The sequence below is a fragment of the Trachypithecus francoisi genome, unplaced genomic scaffold (genome assembly GCF_009764315.1).
Source record: "Trachypithecus francoisi isolate TF-2019V2 unplaced genomic scaffold, Tfra_2.0 Lachesis_group9, whole genome shotgun sequence".
Classification (NCBI taxonomy): domain Eukaryota; kingdom Metazoa; phylum Chordata; class Mammalia; order Primates; family Cercopithecidae; genus Trachypithecus; species Trachypithecus francoisi.
Window position 1 is genome coordinate 48,570,216 of NW_022681474.1, and position 17,228 is coordinate 48,587,443.

The 17,228-nt window shown below is 39.2% G+C and overlaps 1 protein-coding gene across 10 annotated transcripts in view; it reads left to right on the plus strand.

The window, feature by feature from the left end:
* The window catches only part of CCSER2 (coiled-coil serine rich protein 2), a 190,956-nt gene that overhangs the window by 93,200 nt on the left and 80,528 nt on the right, over positions 1-17,228 (plus strand). For 8 of the 10 annotated variants that reach the window (XM_033209862.1, XM_033209858.1, XM_033209859.1 and 5 more), the window contains 2 exons: positions 5,917-6,007; positions 14,533-14,695. In XM_033209862.1, coding sequence (XP_033065753.1) covers positions 5,917-6,007; positions 14,533-14,695 — 254 coding nt within the window. Of the gene's footprint in view, positions 1-5,916; positions 6,008-13,644; positions 13,853-14,532; positions 14,696-17,228 lie in introns of those variants that run through there. The other 2 variants (XM_033209867.1, XM_033209865.1) reach the window with 1 other exon arrangement.

Sequence of the window (17,228 nt, forward strand, 5' to 3'; positions counted from 1 at the left end):
TTTGTTGAAGATTATATGGTTATAGTTGTGCAGTCTTATTTCTGAGTTCTCTATTCTGCTCCATTGGTCTATGTATCTATTCTTATACCAGTACCATGCTGTTTTGGTTACTGTAGCCTTGTATATAAAGTGAAGTAGCATGATGCCAGCAGAATCTGGGTGCTCCTGTATTGGGTGCCTATATGTTTAATTCTTTTTGCTTAGGATTGTTTTGGCTGTTTGGGCTCTTTTTTTGTTCCATATGAATTTTAAAATAGTTTTTTTCTAATTCTGTGAAGAATGTCAATGGTAGTTTAATGGGAATAGCATTGAATCTATAAATTTGTTTCGGCAGTATGGCCATTTTCATGATATTGATTTTTCCCATCCATGAGCATGGAATGGTTTTCCATTTGTTTGTTTCCTCTCTGATTTCGTTGAGCAGTGGTTTGTAGTTCTCCTTGAAGAGGTTCTTTACTTCCATCGTTAGCTGTATTAATACATAGGTATTCTATTCTTTTTGTGGCAGTTTATGAATGGGCGTTCATTCATGATTTGGCTCTCAGCGGGCCTATTGTTGGTGTTTAGGAATGCTAGCCATTTTTGCACACTGATTTTGTATCCTGAGACTTTGCTGAAGTTGCTTATCAGCTTAAGAAGCTTTGGGTCTGAGATGATGGGGTTTTCTAGATATATAATTATGTCATCTGCAAACAAAGACAATTTGACTTCTTCTCTTCCCATTTGAATACCTTGTATTTCTTTCTCTTGACTGGTTGCCCTGGCCAGAACTTCCAATACTATGTTAAATAAGAGTGGTGACAGAGGGCATCCTTCTCTTGTGCCGATTTTCAAGGGGAATGCCTTCCAGCTTTTGCCTTTTCAATATGATATTGGTTGTGGGTTTGTCATATATGGCTCTTATTATTTTGAGATATGTTCCTTCACTACCTAGTTTATTGAGTGTTTTTAACATGAAGAGATGTTGAATTTTGTCAAGGGTCTTTTCTGTGTCTATTGAGATAGTCATGTGGTTTTTGTCTTTAGTTTTGCTTATGTGATGAATCACATTTATTGATTTGCATATGTTGAAACAGGCGTTGCATCCCGGGCATGAAGTCTACTTGATCATGGTGGACAAGCTTTTTGATGTGCTGCTGCATTCTGTTTGCCAGTATTTTGTTAAAGATCTTTGCATTTATGTTCATCAAGGATATTGGCCTGATGTTTTCCTTTTTTGTTGTATATCTGCCAGGTTTTGGTGTCAGGATGATGGTGACCTCATAGAACGAGTTAGGGAGGAGTCCCTCCTTTTCAATTTTTTTGAATAGTTTAAGTAGAACTGATACCAGCTCTTCTTTGTGTACCTCTGATAGAATTCAGATGTGAATCTCTCTGGTCTTGGGCTTTTTTTTTGGTTGGTGGGCTATTTATTACTGGCTCAATTTTAGAACTCGTTATTGGTCTGTTCAGGGAATCAGTTTCTTCCTGGTTCAGTCTTGGGAGGCTTGTTGGGGTGATCAGACCCAATAACAGGTCGTTGGGATGACGAAGTCCAGTGGAGTCAAAGGGATGAGACAAAGACAGTTTGACAGAGGAAGTGGGACCAGGGGTCCATTGTGAGTGTGGAGGCTGTGAAGGCCCCGATCTCTGTGAGCCCATGCTATTTATTGGTGCTCAAACAAAGAAACAGGTGGTGAGGATGTGGGGGTTGAAAGGAAATGGTGTATTAAGTGAACGAGAAACATACGGCTACTTGAGATAATGGAAGTGCTAGAAGCAAGGAGCCAGCTAATTTGAGATCTTTTTAGCTTTTTGATGTGGGCATTTAATGCTATAAATTTCCCTCTTAACACTGGTTTAACTGCATCCCAGAGATTGTGGTATGTTTTCTTTTTGTTCTCCTTACTTTCAAAGAACTTCTTGATTTCTGCCTTACTCTCATTATTTTCTCAGGAGTCATTCAGGAGAAGGTTGTTCAATTTCCATGTAGTTGTGTGGTTTTGAGTGAATTTCCCAATCTTGAGTTCTAATTTGGTTGCACTATGGTCCGAGATACTGTTATGATTTCAGTTCTTTTGCATTTGCTGAGGAAGATTTTACTTTTGATTATGTGATCAATTTTAGAGTAAGTTCTCTGTGGCCATGAGAAGAATGCATATTCTGTTGTTTTTGGGTGGAGAGTCCTGTATATATTTATCAGGTCTACTTGATCCAGATCTGAGTGCAGGTCCTGAATATCTTTGTTAATTTTCTGTCTCAATGATCTTTCTAACATTGTCATTGGGGTGTTAATGTCTCCCACTATTATTGTGTGGGAGTCTGCATCTCTTTGTAGGTCTCTAAAAACTTGCTTTCTGAATCCGGGTACCTATTTTGGCTGCATGTATATTTAGGATAGTTAGGTCTTCTTGTTGAATTGAACCTTTTACCATTATGTAATGCCCTTCTTTGTCTTTTTTGATCTTTCTTGGTTTAAAGTCTATTTTGTCAGGAACCAGGAGTGAAACCTCTGCTTTTTTATGTTTTCCATTTGCTTGGTAAATATTCCTCCCTACCTTTATTTTGAGCCTATGTGTGTCTCTGTATGCAAGATGGGTCTTTTGAAGACAGCATACCAATGGATCTTGGCTAATTATTTAGATTGCCATTCTGTGTCTTTTAATTGGGGCATTTAGCCCATTTACATTTAAGGTTAGTATTGTTTGTAAATTTGATCTTGTCATCATGATGCTAGCTGGTTATTTTGCAGACTTGTTTATGTGGTTGCTTCATCGTGTCACTTGTTTGTGTACTTCAGTGTGTTTTTGTAGTGGCTGGTAATGGTTTTTCCTTTCTATATTTAGTGTTTCCTTCAGGAGCTCTTGCAAGGCAGACTCCTTTGCTTATGAAGCTTGGTTTGGCTGGTTATGAAATTCTGCGTTGGAAATTCTTTTCTTTAAGAATGTTGTCTGTTGTTCCCCAACCTCTTCTGGCTTGTAGGGTTTCCACTGAGAGGTCTGCTATTAGTCTGATTGGCTTTCCTTTGTGGGTGACCTGGTCTTTCTCTCTGGCTGCCCTTAACTTTTTTTTTTTTCATTTCGACCTTGAGAATCTGATGATTATGTGTCTTGGGGTTGATCTTCTCATGGAATATCTTATTGGGGTTCTCTGCAGTTCCTAAATTTGAATGTTGGCCTGTCTTGCTACCTGGGGGAAGTTCTTCTGGATGATATCCTGAAGTATGTTTCCCAAGTTGATTCCATTCTCCCCATCTCTTTCAGGTATCCCAGTCAGTTATAGGTTTGGTCTCTTTACATAATTGCATATTTTTCAGAGATTTTGTTCATTTATTTTCATTCTTTTTTCTCTAATCTTGTCTGCTTGTTTTATTTCAGCAAGATGGTTGTTAAGCTCTGAGATTCTTTCCTCTGCTTGGTCTGCTTGCTATTGATACTGGTGATTACATTGGGAAGTTCTCATGTTGTGATTTTCAGCTCCATCAGGTCAGTTATGTTCCTCTCTCAACTGGCTATTTTGACTATCAACTTTTGTGTTGTTTTATCATTCAGAGCTTCTTTGCATTAGGTTACAACATGCTCCTTTAGCTCAGCAAAGTTTGTTGTTACTCACCTTCTGAAGCCTACTGTGTCAGTTCAGCCATCTCATCCTCAGCCCAGTTTTGTGCTCTTGCTGGAGAGGTGTTGTGGTCATCTGCAGGAGATGAGGCACTCTGGCCTTTTGAGTTTTCAGCGTTTTTGCACTGATTCTTTCTCATATTTGTGGGCTTATCTACCTTCGATCTTTGAGGTTGCTGACCTTTGAATGGGATTTTTGTGGGGTCTTTTTTGTTGATGTTTTTATTGCTGTTGTTTTCTGTTTGTTTTCCTTTTAACAGTCAGGCTACTCCTCCAAAGGGCTGCTGGGGTTTGCTGGCATTCCTCTTCAGACCCTAGTTGCCTCAGTTTTTTTCTTACCTGGAGGTATCACCAGTGAAGGCTATGAAACAGCAAAGATGGCAACCTGATCCTTCCTCTGGAAACTCCATTCCAGTGGTTACTGACCTATTGGCAGCCTGAAGGAGGCACCTATAGGAGGTGGCTGGAGACCCTGTTGGGTGGTCTCATCCATTCAGGAGAAACAGGATCAGGGACCTACTTAAAGAAGCAGTCTGGCTGCTTTTTTGTAGCACAACTGTGCTGCATTGTGGGGGACCCTTCCTTATTTGGACTGTCTGGACTCTCCGGAGCCAGCAGACTGGATCAGCTGAGTTGACCAGACGGCAGAGATGGTGGCTGCTCCTGCTCCTGGAAACTCGGTCCTTCTCAGGCAGACTCTGGCCTGTCACTGCAGGCTGGCTGGAATTCCAAGTCAGTGGGTCTTAACTTGTAAGGTGCCATGCAAGTGGGGCCTGCAGATCGACGCTGCTTGGATCCTTGGATTCAGCCACACTCCTAGTGGTATGTGGGGACAGATCTGCCTTGCCGGGAATCCCAGGGGTGGAATATGCAAAACTCTTGCATCTCTGTGTGTGCCCGAACTGCTGCTCTACCTGGACGCCACACTGCTCTGTGTATTGGTGACGTGGTCTTATGAGAGGATCTCCTGATCTACTAGTTGCAAAGACCTGTGGGAGAAGTGTGGTTTCCCCAGGTGGGATTGCACAATCACTCACCACTTCCCTTGGCTGAGGTTGGGACTCCACATGGGTCCCAGGTGGACTGTTGCCCCACCCTGCTTTTCTTCATTCTCTGTGGGTCAAACTATTTGTCTAGTCAGTCCCAGTGCGAGAACTTGGATATTTCAGTTGAAGGTGGTGAATTCACTCACTGCTTTCATTCCTCTCCATGAGTGCCGCAGACTATAGCTGCTTCTAATTGGCCGTCTTGGCACTCTCTCCTGTTTGCTTTAAATGTGTACAGTTTAATTGCATGTCAAACATTCTGCAATAGAGTTTTTAAAATGAAAAAAAAAAAATTTTCCAGAGATTTTGTTTGTCAGATAATTTTTCTAGTTACTTTTAGTCTTTGGAGGGCCCAACACAAAATTGAACGTATTTGCATGGAACACCCAACATAGGAAACAGTTTTAATTTTATTCATATTGTCTGTAATAAAGTAGATATTTCCCTTCTATAAGAGTTTTTTATGACCATGTCTCAGTCTTTTAAAAGTTTGTTGGACTTTTGATCTTTTTACTTGTATATACTAAGGAAAGGTCTTATGATATTTGGATTCATTCTTGGATTGTAAGAACTCACCAGTGGGCTATAGATCAAACTGAGTTTATTATCTTGACCTTAGTTTTTGTTTATTCAGTTCTTTAGGCTTCAGCACAATAGTCTTTGAAAATAAAACACTTCTAAGAAGAGGTAATAGCTGGTAAGGTTGCAAATAGAAGCCATCAGGGACTGCATATGCCAGTTTGAATAGTCTAGTCCTATCATAGAAAAAGAGCAAATTGAGTCAAGCCAAGGAGGTGACAGAGTGCTTAATGGTAGCAGGAGGTAGGTTTGGCACAGTAAAGAAAATGGAATAACCACATTATTAAAGACTTATTTTATTATTTATGTAAGTGGTCCCATCCCTGGAAATAATAAAACATAGCCTCTCACCTCTTATACCAATTATGAATAAATTTTGGGCGATTCTTTACTATTTTTGATTCTTCAGTATGTTACCAGGGAAGATGTTAAAAACATGGACTTAAAGTTTTTTAATATGTAAATAAAAATCTGTTGAGGAGACTAGAAGGGAGGAAGACTAGGAGAAGGATGTTAGAAATAGCTTAAACTAGTTGAATCTATTTTTATTTTTAAAAATTTAAAAACTTATTTTATTCTTTCAGTGCAGATAATGAGCAAATTCAGGATATCATATAGTTCAATTTCTAAAAATAATGGTTGTACATATCCTTAGAGCTAGATTATAGTATATTTTTTACTGCTTTTGTTCACAGGATATTTTGAATAATCTTGAATCATGTGACCTTGAGGATGATGATCTTATGCTTGATGTGGATCTGCCTGAGGATGCACCACTTGAAAATGGTAAGTTGAGACAATATTGAACCTTCAGAGGTATATACTTGAGCTACTTAACTGTAGCCAATTTGATATTTGTTGCTTGCAGACTTCTTAATCTTAATGGAGCCTTTCAGACTGAGAATCAGTCTTAAGTGATATAAAATAGATTCATTTGCAAACTAACTTAAATATTTAAAACCTGATTTTGTAAGTCTTAGATATAATTCTCTATGATCCAATAACATTTTATGCCATAAAGTAAGTTGCAGATAAGAGTTGTCTTTTCTTTTTCTGTGTATGTACCCAGTTTTTCCTCCCTTTATCTCGTATTGATTTTAGGAAGAAATGTATCTACAGAAACATACCATCTGACTTGTGAAACACTATAATATCTTAATTTGATAAATATTTTATAAAGATTAATTCTGGAAAGTGATGACCTTCTGAATGGATCATTCTGTACATTTTACTCCCAATTCTAGTCTATCTTTCTCTCTAGATCCCAGTAACTGCTGGGGTGAGCCTTTAGATAATCCATATGGGAGAGGGGACTTAGGTTCTTTTTGCTCCAATGACAAAGCACTTGTAGGATTTTTTTATCTTAAGGACTGTTGGAGAACCAGAAACCAGCATAAAAAAGCCCTGGGGGCAAAGGTTGAAATGGGGATACTCCTGGGGAGAGGGCTGCCCTTAGGAATCTGAGAATTTCCTGTCAATCAACATTTGCCCGGTCTCACAGACCTCTATGGGCTAGAAATAAAGTAAAAATGGTGAGTGGGATCCTTTTATCCATGGTGCTAGAAAAATGCAAGGAATATTTCAGAGAGGGGAGGTATCTGTCCTAGTGCTTCACTGAGGTGTTAGTAGCCTGCTTTGCTGCTTTACTACCAGCTTATATTTGTCATACTGGTGAGGCTTTTATTTTTTCTGCCAGAATGCTGTATGGCATTCTCAAAATCTCAGTTGCTTTCAAAATAAACATTTATTTTTCTCATTTATGGATCTAAGGATTAGCTGGGAAGCTGAGGCTATGGGACTGGCTTGAGGTCTATTCCATGTTTCTTCATTTTGAGACGAGGACCACTTTGGGACAGGTTGTTCTCATTACAGCAGAAATGCAACAGGATGAGCAGAAACATACATATTATGTCTCTTAAAGTCTTAGCTAAGAACTAGCACTTTTTTTTTTTTAGAATAACAAAAAATATTTTACTAAAACATAAGATTTACAGAAGTTTCCAGATAAGCCATACCAAATGGTCACAAGATTTTTTGAAGTGGGGAATCTACACTTGACAGCAAAGTCACAGTGTTATTAGTGAGGGTTTGATAGTTGTTTAGTGTTCCCATTTTAGTTCATACAATCCAAGCTTGTCCATCTGCATTGTCTAAATAAAGTTAGATTTGGTTAGAAAGCATATTCTAAAGAACTGCTTAGCTGCTTTTAACCAATGCAATTAGATCACCAAAAAAAGGGAGAAAGGAGTCCATAAAATTAAAATAAAATCACCTCCCTCCTCAAAAAATAAAATAAAATAAAATAAAAAAGAAAAACACCCAGACCCCTGGAGCTAACCTGACAACTACCTTCATTCACAGAAGACACTTATTTCTAAGCACATTCTTTTGGCCAAAGCAGGTGACATGGCCAAACCTAGCACCTTTGGGACTGGGAGGTGTATTCTTCATAATGAAGGCTCTGCACATGATAGAGGACATTGCATGTATAATTCCATAAGGAGAGAATGAGAAGGTGAGGACAATATCCACTACTCTCTCACAGCGATAGAGATTGTTACACCTTTTTGTGGTTCTGCCGTCGCTTAGTATGCTCTGGCAAACAGCTGAGTTCTAGTGCTGAAAAAGAAAAAAAATCACAGGTAACACTGAGGAAGAACAAGGAAAATGACAGAACCCTGGGGATTAGAGTAGTCCAAGAAGATAATCACTTAGATTGAATTGCAGCACAATTTTTTCTGGAGTTAAAAGACAAGATTTCCCAACAGAACAGTTTATTTAGTAAATGACAGAAAGCATCATTGCTATTGAATCCAAATTAGTGACTTGAAAGATCAAGTAGAAAAATATTGTAGAACACAGAGGAAATACATAAACCATTGGAAAGTTATAGGGGAAGAATAATGAGACTTGATGATCTGGGAAATTTAATGGTAATTTTTAGGGCTGGTAGTGAGGAGTGAGGGATTTACTTCCTCGGAATAAATCACATGCTAGGTAATGCATTTTACTTTGACAGAATTATAACAACTTCTCTTGGAAACTTTATGCCGTTTCTGAGTGGAAGTAGAGAGAAAGCATCTTAGAGCCTGCCTTATCTTTAGCAGACAACAGAAAGTTACCCAAATATTAGATAAAAGTAGAATCACAGGGAAATTTAGTCTCTGAGGTCTTGACCGGGGACTTGTGAAAAGTAGGAGGGAACTCTTGGGAACATCCCACGTAAACAGTACTTTAGATTTTTCTAGAAGAAGGCAAACAACTATTGGCTATTTTGAGTAAAGGAACATTAAAGAAAGCATGTAAGAACATGGATCTAAAATATGTAGCCTCCTGAGGCACCAAAGATAAAATAATATCTAGGTTTGGTACTATAGGAAAGTGGGAAATTACTGTTTTTATGGCTCTTTAGTCCCGAATGACTATACACACCCATTACAGTTTTTTGGCTGGGAGGATGAGAATGTTACAGGGACTGGTAGAGGTTTAGGGAGTCTTATGATATGCTTTCCATCACAGGTTTTAGTCCTTTGTAGATTCTGGTTGTTGATTATATTATGAAGGTTTGATAAACATTTAGACTGGGGCCAGGCGTGGTGGCTCACGCCTGTAATCCCAGCGCTTTGGGAGGCTGAGGCAGGCAGATCACGAGGTCAGGAGATTGAGACCATCCTGGCTAACATGGTGAAACCCAGTCTCTACTAAAAATAAAAAAAAAATTAGCTGAGCGTGGAGGCACACGCCTGTAGTCCCAGCTACTTGGGAGACTGAGGCAGGAGAATCGCTTAAACCTGGGAGGCAGAGATTGCAGTGAGCTGAGCTCGTGCCACTGTACTCCAGCCTGGGCAACAGAACGAGACTCCATCTCAAAATGTGATTGCTCACTGTGAACCGTAATGAATGGTTTCAGTGCCCCTGATTCTACCAGTACCAGTGGAGTTTTGGCCCACAGAAGAGTGGCACCTCACTGAAATCTTTAATTTGGATACAAGTTTGCTGTGACCTCATTGTGAATGACAGTTGTTAAATTGTCATTTCATGGAAGAAGCCATGAAGACAGTCTTTTTTCTGGTGAATGCATTTGTGCAGTTAATCTTTCCCTATTAAGTGACATATGTAGTCACACAAAGAAGGAGAGAGTGTTGGTCAAATGTTTTCTGGACATTTGTGGGCTAGGATTTAGAGACTGTTATTGGAGGAAAGTTTTTGGAGATTGTATTAATCCATTCTCATGCTGCCATAAAGAACTGCCTGAGACTGGGTAATTTATATAGGAAAGAGGTTTAGTTGACTTACAGTTTTGCATGGCTGGGGAGGCCTCAGGAAACTTACAGTCATTGTGGAAGGGGGAGCAAACACATCCTCCTTCACATGACAGCAGGAGAGAGAAGTGCTGAGCAAAGGGGGAAAAGCCCCTTATAAAACAATGAGATCTCATGAGAACTCACTATCACAAGAACATCGTGGAGGAAACTGCCCCCATGATTCAGTTATTTCCACCTGGTCCTGCCCTTGACACCTGGGGATTATTGCAATTCAAGGTGAGATTTGGGTGGGGACACAGAGCCAAACCATGTCAGAGAATGTAGGGGCAGAAAAATATGATACTTTTTCTCAGCCATCATAAGGGTCATGGCTGACATACCTATAACAAAAGACAAGTTAACAAAAAAAGTGTAACACATTTATTTAATCAAAATTGTACATGACACGGGATTCTTCAGAAATGAAGACCCAAAGACCCAGGGAAAACTCTGATTTTATGCTTAGGCTTGATAAAGAATGGACAGCTGTATAGAAATGTGATTGGACAAAAGGTTATGATCTAATGGTGATAGACTGAGGTCATGGAGGGTGACCCAGCAAGGACTGTCTGTTCAGATTCTTCTTGGATTCTCTGTAGTATTCCTGCCTCCCACGTATGGTGCAGAATCCCTCTGGAATGAGGGTCTTCAAGGAAGAAAGGAAAAGAGAGTGAGTGACCTTTCTAGGTTTTAGGGCTTCCTTTGAGGGAGAGGATTTTTAGTTTCTGTGACCTGCCTTGGGGAGAGGAATTCTAGTTTCTGTAACTCACTTTGGAGAAGGAGGAAGGGCAGGAAACAAAGATAGGAAGATCAGAAAGACCTTGCCTCTGAGGCATTTCCAGTTTCCCTCAGTTCAAAGTACTCATCTTGCCAAAGTGCCACACTTTGTAGTATCATGTTCTGATCTCCAACGGAGAAATCCACACTTGAGTGTTTTGGTGACCCTGAGTGTAAGCTAACAGTTGTGGGGTCTAAGGTTGATATTTTAGTGCCTGTATCAATAAAACATTTGTCAGGTTGTCCTTTAATATTTAGAGAAATTTATTTTTGAGCTTAAGGGTAAAACAGAAAATTTGGTGCTTGACTTCCCCCTCAGAATACTTTGCTAATCACACTTTTTTCTTTTGTTTCTTATCTCATGCTAAAGACTTCCTTCAGAAGGCCTGTATTTTTCTCTAGCAGGGGTTCTCAACTCATAGTTAGGGCCCAGTCTCTCCTGCATCTGCATCTGGTTGTGATCAGCACATTGGATTTTTGAACTGGGATGCCTTCAGGTTCACCAGTTTTTTTCTTTAGTTTGCCACAAGCCACCATCATTCCCTATGGTATTACACACATTCAGAGGGACTCATTTTCTTTATTAATCTTACCTGTCCTGTTATAAATTTAAATTTATCAGTCTCTGGGTCAGGGGCGGTGGCTCACGCGTGTAATCCCAGCACTTGGGAGGCCAAGGCATGTGGATCACTTGAGGTCAGGGGTTCAAGACCAGCCTGGCCAACACGGTGAAACCCTTTCTCTACTAAAAATAGAAAAAATTAGACAGGCTTAGTGATGCATGCCTGTAATCTCAGTTACTCGGGAGGCTGAGGCAGGAGAATAGCTTGAACCTGGGAGGTGGAGGCTGCAGTGAGGCAAGATCATGCCACTGCACTCCAGCCTGGGTGATAGAGCTAGACTTCATCTCAAAAAAAAAAAAAAAAATTGTCTCTGGAAACCAAATTTATCTCTGTCATGTAATTTTGTTTGCTTTCTCTTTTCTTCTCTCTATTGTTTCAGTTGTTTTGTCAGGGAACCTTTAATCTTTTCTAAGAAACCATCAGCAGTGTTGTTCCACATTATCTTTTTAGCAGCATTTTAAAATATATAAACACGTGATTGATGGATGCCTTGAGAAATTAAACATGATACTTCCTGCAGAATCTTGGAGCAGTCATTTCTCTAGAGTTTAAGCCCACTTTGTCTCAGTTTGAACATTAGTCTTTTGTGGTTATGGCAAATGTTTGCTTCCAGTGCTTACTTGTCATTATGCCCATGTTTGAGTTCAAATTTCAATAAAGATTCCTCGCCGGGCGCGGTGGCTCACGCCTGTAATCCCAGCACTTTGGGAGGCCAAGGCGGGTGGATCACGAGGTCAGGAGATCCAGACCATCCTGGCTAACACGGTGAAACCCCGTCTCTACTAAAAATACAAAAAATTAGCCGGGCATGGTGGCAGGCGCCTGTAGTCCCAGCTACTCGGGAGGCTGAGGCAGGAGAATGGCGTGAACCCGGGAGGTGGAGCTTGCAGTGAGCCGAGATCGTGCCACTGCACTCCAGTCTGGGAGACACAGCGAGACTCCATCTCAAAAAAAAAAAAAAAATTCCTCAATTTGGAGTCTATATGTGGAACCTACAACTTTTAGCAAATACAAAAGCACCACATCAGTTTCTGTATTGTAATTGCTCACAATATTTAACCCATTTCCTGGCCTGTTCACCCGATTTACTTGCTTCTTCCTCTGTGTGGACAGTGTTGATATCATTCGAATGAACCTATCAAGTTGTTTTTTTGACAATGTTTCTTGCTTTGGGAGTGAGTGGAATTTCTCTTGCCTGGATTGAGGAAAAATATGAATTCGGAACAGTTAAATGTAGATTATCCCTTCATTATAGAGTTACTTAAACTAAAGAAACATTTTAATACCATGTAGAAATACTTAACTGGGTATTGACTGAATCTATGAATGTAATACAAATACGAATTTATATATGATGTTGCTAAAGGCACTAAGCTAAAACCAATTTTAAATCATGAAGCCTGGGCATGGTGATTCAGGCCGGGAAGCCCAGCACTTTGGGAAGGTGAGGTGGAAGAATCCCTTGAGGCCAGGATTTTGAGACCAGCCTGGGCAGTATAGCAAGACCCCCTCTCTTAAAAAAAAACAAAAAACAAAAAAACAAAAGACAATGCGTGGCCGCTCATGCCTGTAGTCCTAGCTGGTCTGGAGGTTGAGGCGGAAGGATCACTTGAGCTCAGGAGTTTGGGGTTACAGTGAGCTATGATTGCACCACTATACTCTAGCCTGGGTGACAGATTGAGACCCTGTCTCAAACAAAAAGAAAAACCTTCTCGAGATGATTATTTTAAATTTTCTTTTCTTTTTTTTTTTTTTTTTGAGACGGGGTCTCGCTCTGCCGCCCAGGCTGGAGTGCGGTGGCCGGCTCTCAGCTCACTGCAACTTCCGCCTCCCGGGTTTACGCCATTCTCCTGTCTCAGCCTCCCGAGTAGCTGGGACTACAGGCGCCTGCCACGTCGCCCGGCTAGTTTTTTGTATTTTCTTAGTAGAGACGGGGTTTCACAGTGTTAGCCAGGATGGTCTCGATCTCCTGACCTCGTGATCCGCCCGTCTCGGCCTCCCAAAGTGCTGGGATTACAGGCTTGAGCCACTGCGCCCTGCGCTTAAATTTTCTTTTGCTATCTTATTTTCTGCTTCTGACATTTTTGGACATAATGGTCACCATGCCTTTATTCGTGAAGTTTTCTATAAGTGAGCTTAAAAAAAACAAACAAACAAAAAAAAACTTGGTTTATTTCTGTAAGATGAGAACAAATTGAAATAAGTTCAAATGTAAGGCTTCTTTTAAAACATGAAAAAAATTTTTTCACATTATTAAATGTATATTTCTTCTTCCTCAAGGTGATTCTAATGAATATAAACAAAGTTTCAGTGTCCTTTAAAAAATGTATTTAAATTGTTACACATTTAGAAGAAATACATTAAAATGAATTCAGTATATATGAGAACTGAGCATCTGTACTTTTTAAACTACAGTATCCTTTTTTGGAATGCCAAAGTTTGTTTTCATCCAGTATACTGTAATGAAACACTAGTCATGTTTCAAATTCAAGTTTTTGGTTCAGTGAAACAGTAATTTAAATAAGCGAGGTTTTGTTTTTGTTTTTGTTTTTTTAAATGGGGATTATGTTGATTTTTATAGCTTTTTATTACAAGGAATTGTGAACATGCAGGACTTGAACTTTCTTATGTAGTAGTTCTCAGACTAGAGAAATCTTTCCTGTTCTGTGGCTTGGGTTAGTGTTTAGCAGTATTTTTAGTAACCGTCCTAAGTCAGTAGCTATGTAAGCACTGAGTGAAGATGGAGTCACAGGGCAAACTGGGCTTGCTTCCCACAGGGAGGGCTGGGAGTTGAGCAGGAAGGAAGGCCTGTTCAGCAGTGCCTTGGGTGCAACTATGTCTGAGTAGGCAGTCGGTAACACAATGTCTCCCTTGTGCAAAGTAACTCTCTTAGTGAGTGCTCAGATATGTGAGGAAAAAGTATTTGGGTAAGTGAAGAAGCTTGGGGTGTTTCAAAGAGATTCTTTTCATGTTTTTGTGGTATTTGGATTTAAGGGAGTGTACTGTTTGTTGCTGCAAAGTACTGGCTTTGTTTTCAGTGGCATTTTAGACTTTAGAACAAGCTCTTACTGCAGGCAGATTGAAGCGTCTTTCTTTCTGAAAATGTGAGCTTAATTTTAAAAGTGTGATTTGTTTGTGATGAAAAGTTAATTTGTGCTTCTGGAAATCAATGAAAATTAATTGTAGCAGTCCTTTATAGGAATGAATTCTCTTAAAAATCTACTGTTTCCTGTCATTTTCATTCTGAAATCAGAGCCCACTTGTGACAGTGATAAAAACCACCTAAAACTGATTATGAGTGTTCAGATGTATAATGTTGATTTCCAGGATAATTTGCCTGTTTTAAAACAGTGTGGCAGTTAATTGTTTACATGACATGATATAAAAGTTTTATAATTTACTTCATTTTGAATGATATTAAGTTCAGTTTTCACCAGAAGAACTAGGTTATGCTTTTAAAAATCTTGATATTGTGATTAACATAAATGGCTGGTATTTTTAGAATATTATTTTTATATTTTCAGCAACATTTAATTATCAAGCTATAAGAGTTAACTTTTATGGAGTATGTACATGTTTATAGTCTTTTTCTTTTGAATCTGTCTAGTGGAGTGTGACAACATGAACCGCTTTGACCGATCAGACAGAAATGTTCGGCAGCCTCAGGAAAGTTTTTGGAAAAGGCCACCCCAGAGGTGGAGTGGACAGGAGCATTACCATCTCAGCCACCCTGACCACTATCATCACCATGGAAAAAGTGACTTGAGCAGGTAAGTACTGTTCTAACTTAGATTTTATTTGCTGTCCTCTGATTTTGAATTATAATTCTCCCTTTTCCACAACCCTCAAAAAACCTGTTTTTGTCTGGTTTGTTTTTAGAGGCACCAAAAAGCACTTCAAGTTTTATGTGGTACTAATTGGAATAATATGTCTAATTTGTTCTTTTTGACCCAAATGTTTTTTCATTAGTTTTATCATAAATATAAATACTCTATGTATATCTGCTGTTTGGACTTTAAGTTATGGTATGATTTTCTAGCTCTCATTTGGAAATGATGAAATGTTAATTTTGTTAAATTTCATAGTTTTTCCAAATAATATTTAAAATTAGTGCCAAGTGATTGGTCGTCTTTTGCTCATGTAATAAGTTAAAATTTAAAAATTCCGCAAGTACCATTAAAAACAGAGGAAGGTACTGTTTAGTGCTGAAGGTACTGTTTAGTCTTTTCTTTTTCAAAGTAGAGGATAGTCTTTAAATTGATCAGATCTTATTTTGTAATGAGGTTCCGTAGTCACTGAAACCTGGGATCAAAACCTGACCTGGCGCAGATTAGCTTTGCAAGCTTAGATAATTTATTTAAACCATCTCCACTTTACTATCTTTAAAACATAATTAATAATATCTTTCTCTCAGTGTTTGAGGATCAGGGATAAAAGTGCCTAGAGTAGTGTCTAGTTTACAGTAGACACTCTATGGAAGTTACTAGTTTTTCCTTTTCACTTTCTTATCTCATTCCACAGGGATTTCAGGTCATTTTGGAGCACATTTACAATACAAATAGGACAACTGGTTTAAAGAAATAATGGAAGAAAAACATGGTGTTGTATAGTTCCTAAAGTGAGGGAAAACATTGATTCTAAGATTCTTTGCAGTGACAGCAAAGAATAAAATTTGATTTATTACAACATACACAGTATGCATAAGATAAAGGATGTGTTTGTTTCCTGAATTAATTTGTCAGAAAAGTTAAGCAACATTTTCAAACAGCTGTTCCTTGGATGTCAACAGTTGTAGAAAAAGAGAGGGTCCCCGGTCAAATGAGTATGAGAATGACTAGATTATAAATATTTTTTAAATGGCAGACTCCATTGTGCTTTTATGTGTAAATATAGTACTGTGATTTTGCAAAAGGTGGTAAAAGATATAATATGTAGCCATTTTCCAAAACATATGATCACAAATCCCTTATACTTAGTTTATTTTAAGGGACTATGGTGTGGATCATGCACACAAGTGGTTCTTAGGAGAGAAAAATGTACAGCATTCTTAGGGGTTGCTAATTTGACTGACTTAGCACAGAACTTCCCAACAATTGGGCTGAGGTATACTGGTTTGTTGTGAATGGATATAGATTGATCAGTTCATTGAAACTCTCAATCTTTGGGGTGTTGGTGCTAGGTTTGAGACACCCAGATCCACCTGAGCAAGTTATGGGATGGGTGGTACAGAAAGAAACCTCCTCCAAGATGAGCCTTACCCCAGCATAGCTTAAAACTATTAATCTCTCTCTGTGCCTTGATATTAGAAAGGTTTGGGTGTACTAGCCCCAGGGCCTTTTCAATATTGCATGTGCAAAAGTCCTTTTTCCATTCTAAAACTTCCTGAGTATTGCTTCGCTTTCTTCTGTCCCTTAACTCCCATTATTATTGTCATTAGTTATAGGATCATGCCTTATCCTCTACTCAGGGGTGTTGGAAGACTGGTGGTTGAGAACTAATACATCCACTCATGTTCTTATCATAATACTCCTCTGTCTTTTTACCTGGTCTAATCTTCCTCTTTTCTTTTCCGCCTAGACCTCCTTTTTTTCTACACCTTTTGATATGCTATCTGGAATTCTCTCATATCCTAGCAAACTCACATTCTTCATCTCTTCACCTACATTCTCCTAATCATAACTGAAACCTAGCTCTTTCCCAAATGTACTACGTCCCCAGGAACATTTTTATTTTCTTATTGTTATTATTATACTTTAAGTTCTAGGGTACATGTGCATAATGTGCAGATTTGTTACCTATGTATACTTGTGCCATGTTGGTGTGCTGCACCCATCAACTCGTCAGCACCCATCAACTCGTCATTTACATCAGGTATAACTCCCAATGCAATCCCTCCCCCCTCCCCCCTCCCTACGATAGGCCCCAGTGTGTGATGTTCCCCTTCCCGAGTCCAAGTGATCTCATTGTTCAGTTCCCACCTAAGAGTGAGAACATGCGGTGTTTGGTTTTCTGTTCTTGGCGATAGTTTGCTGAGAATGATGGCTTCCAGCTGCATCCATGTCCCTACAAAGGACACAAACTCATCCTTTTTTATGGCTACATAGTATTCCATGGTGTATATGTGCCACATTTTCTTAATCCAGTCTGTCACTGATGGACATTTGGGTTGATTCCAAGTCTTTGCTATTGTGAATAGTGCTGCAATAAACATACATGTGCATGTGTCTTTATAGCAGCATGATTTATAATCCTTTGGGTATATACCCAATAATGGGATGGCTGGGTCATATGGTACTTCTAGTT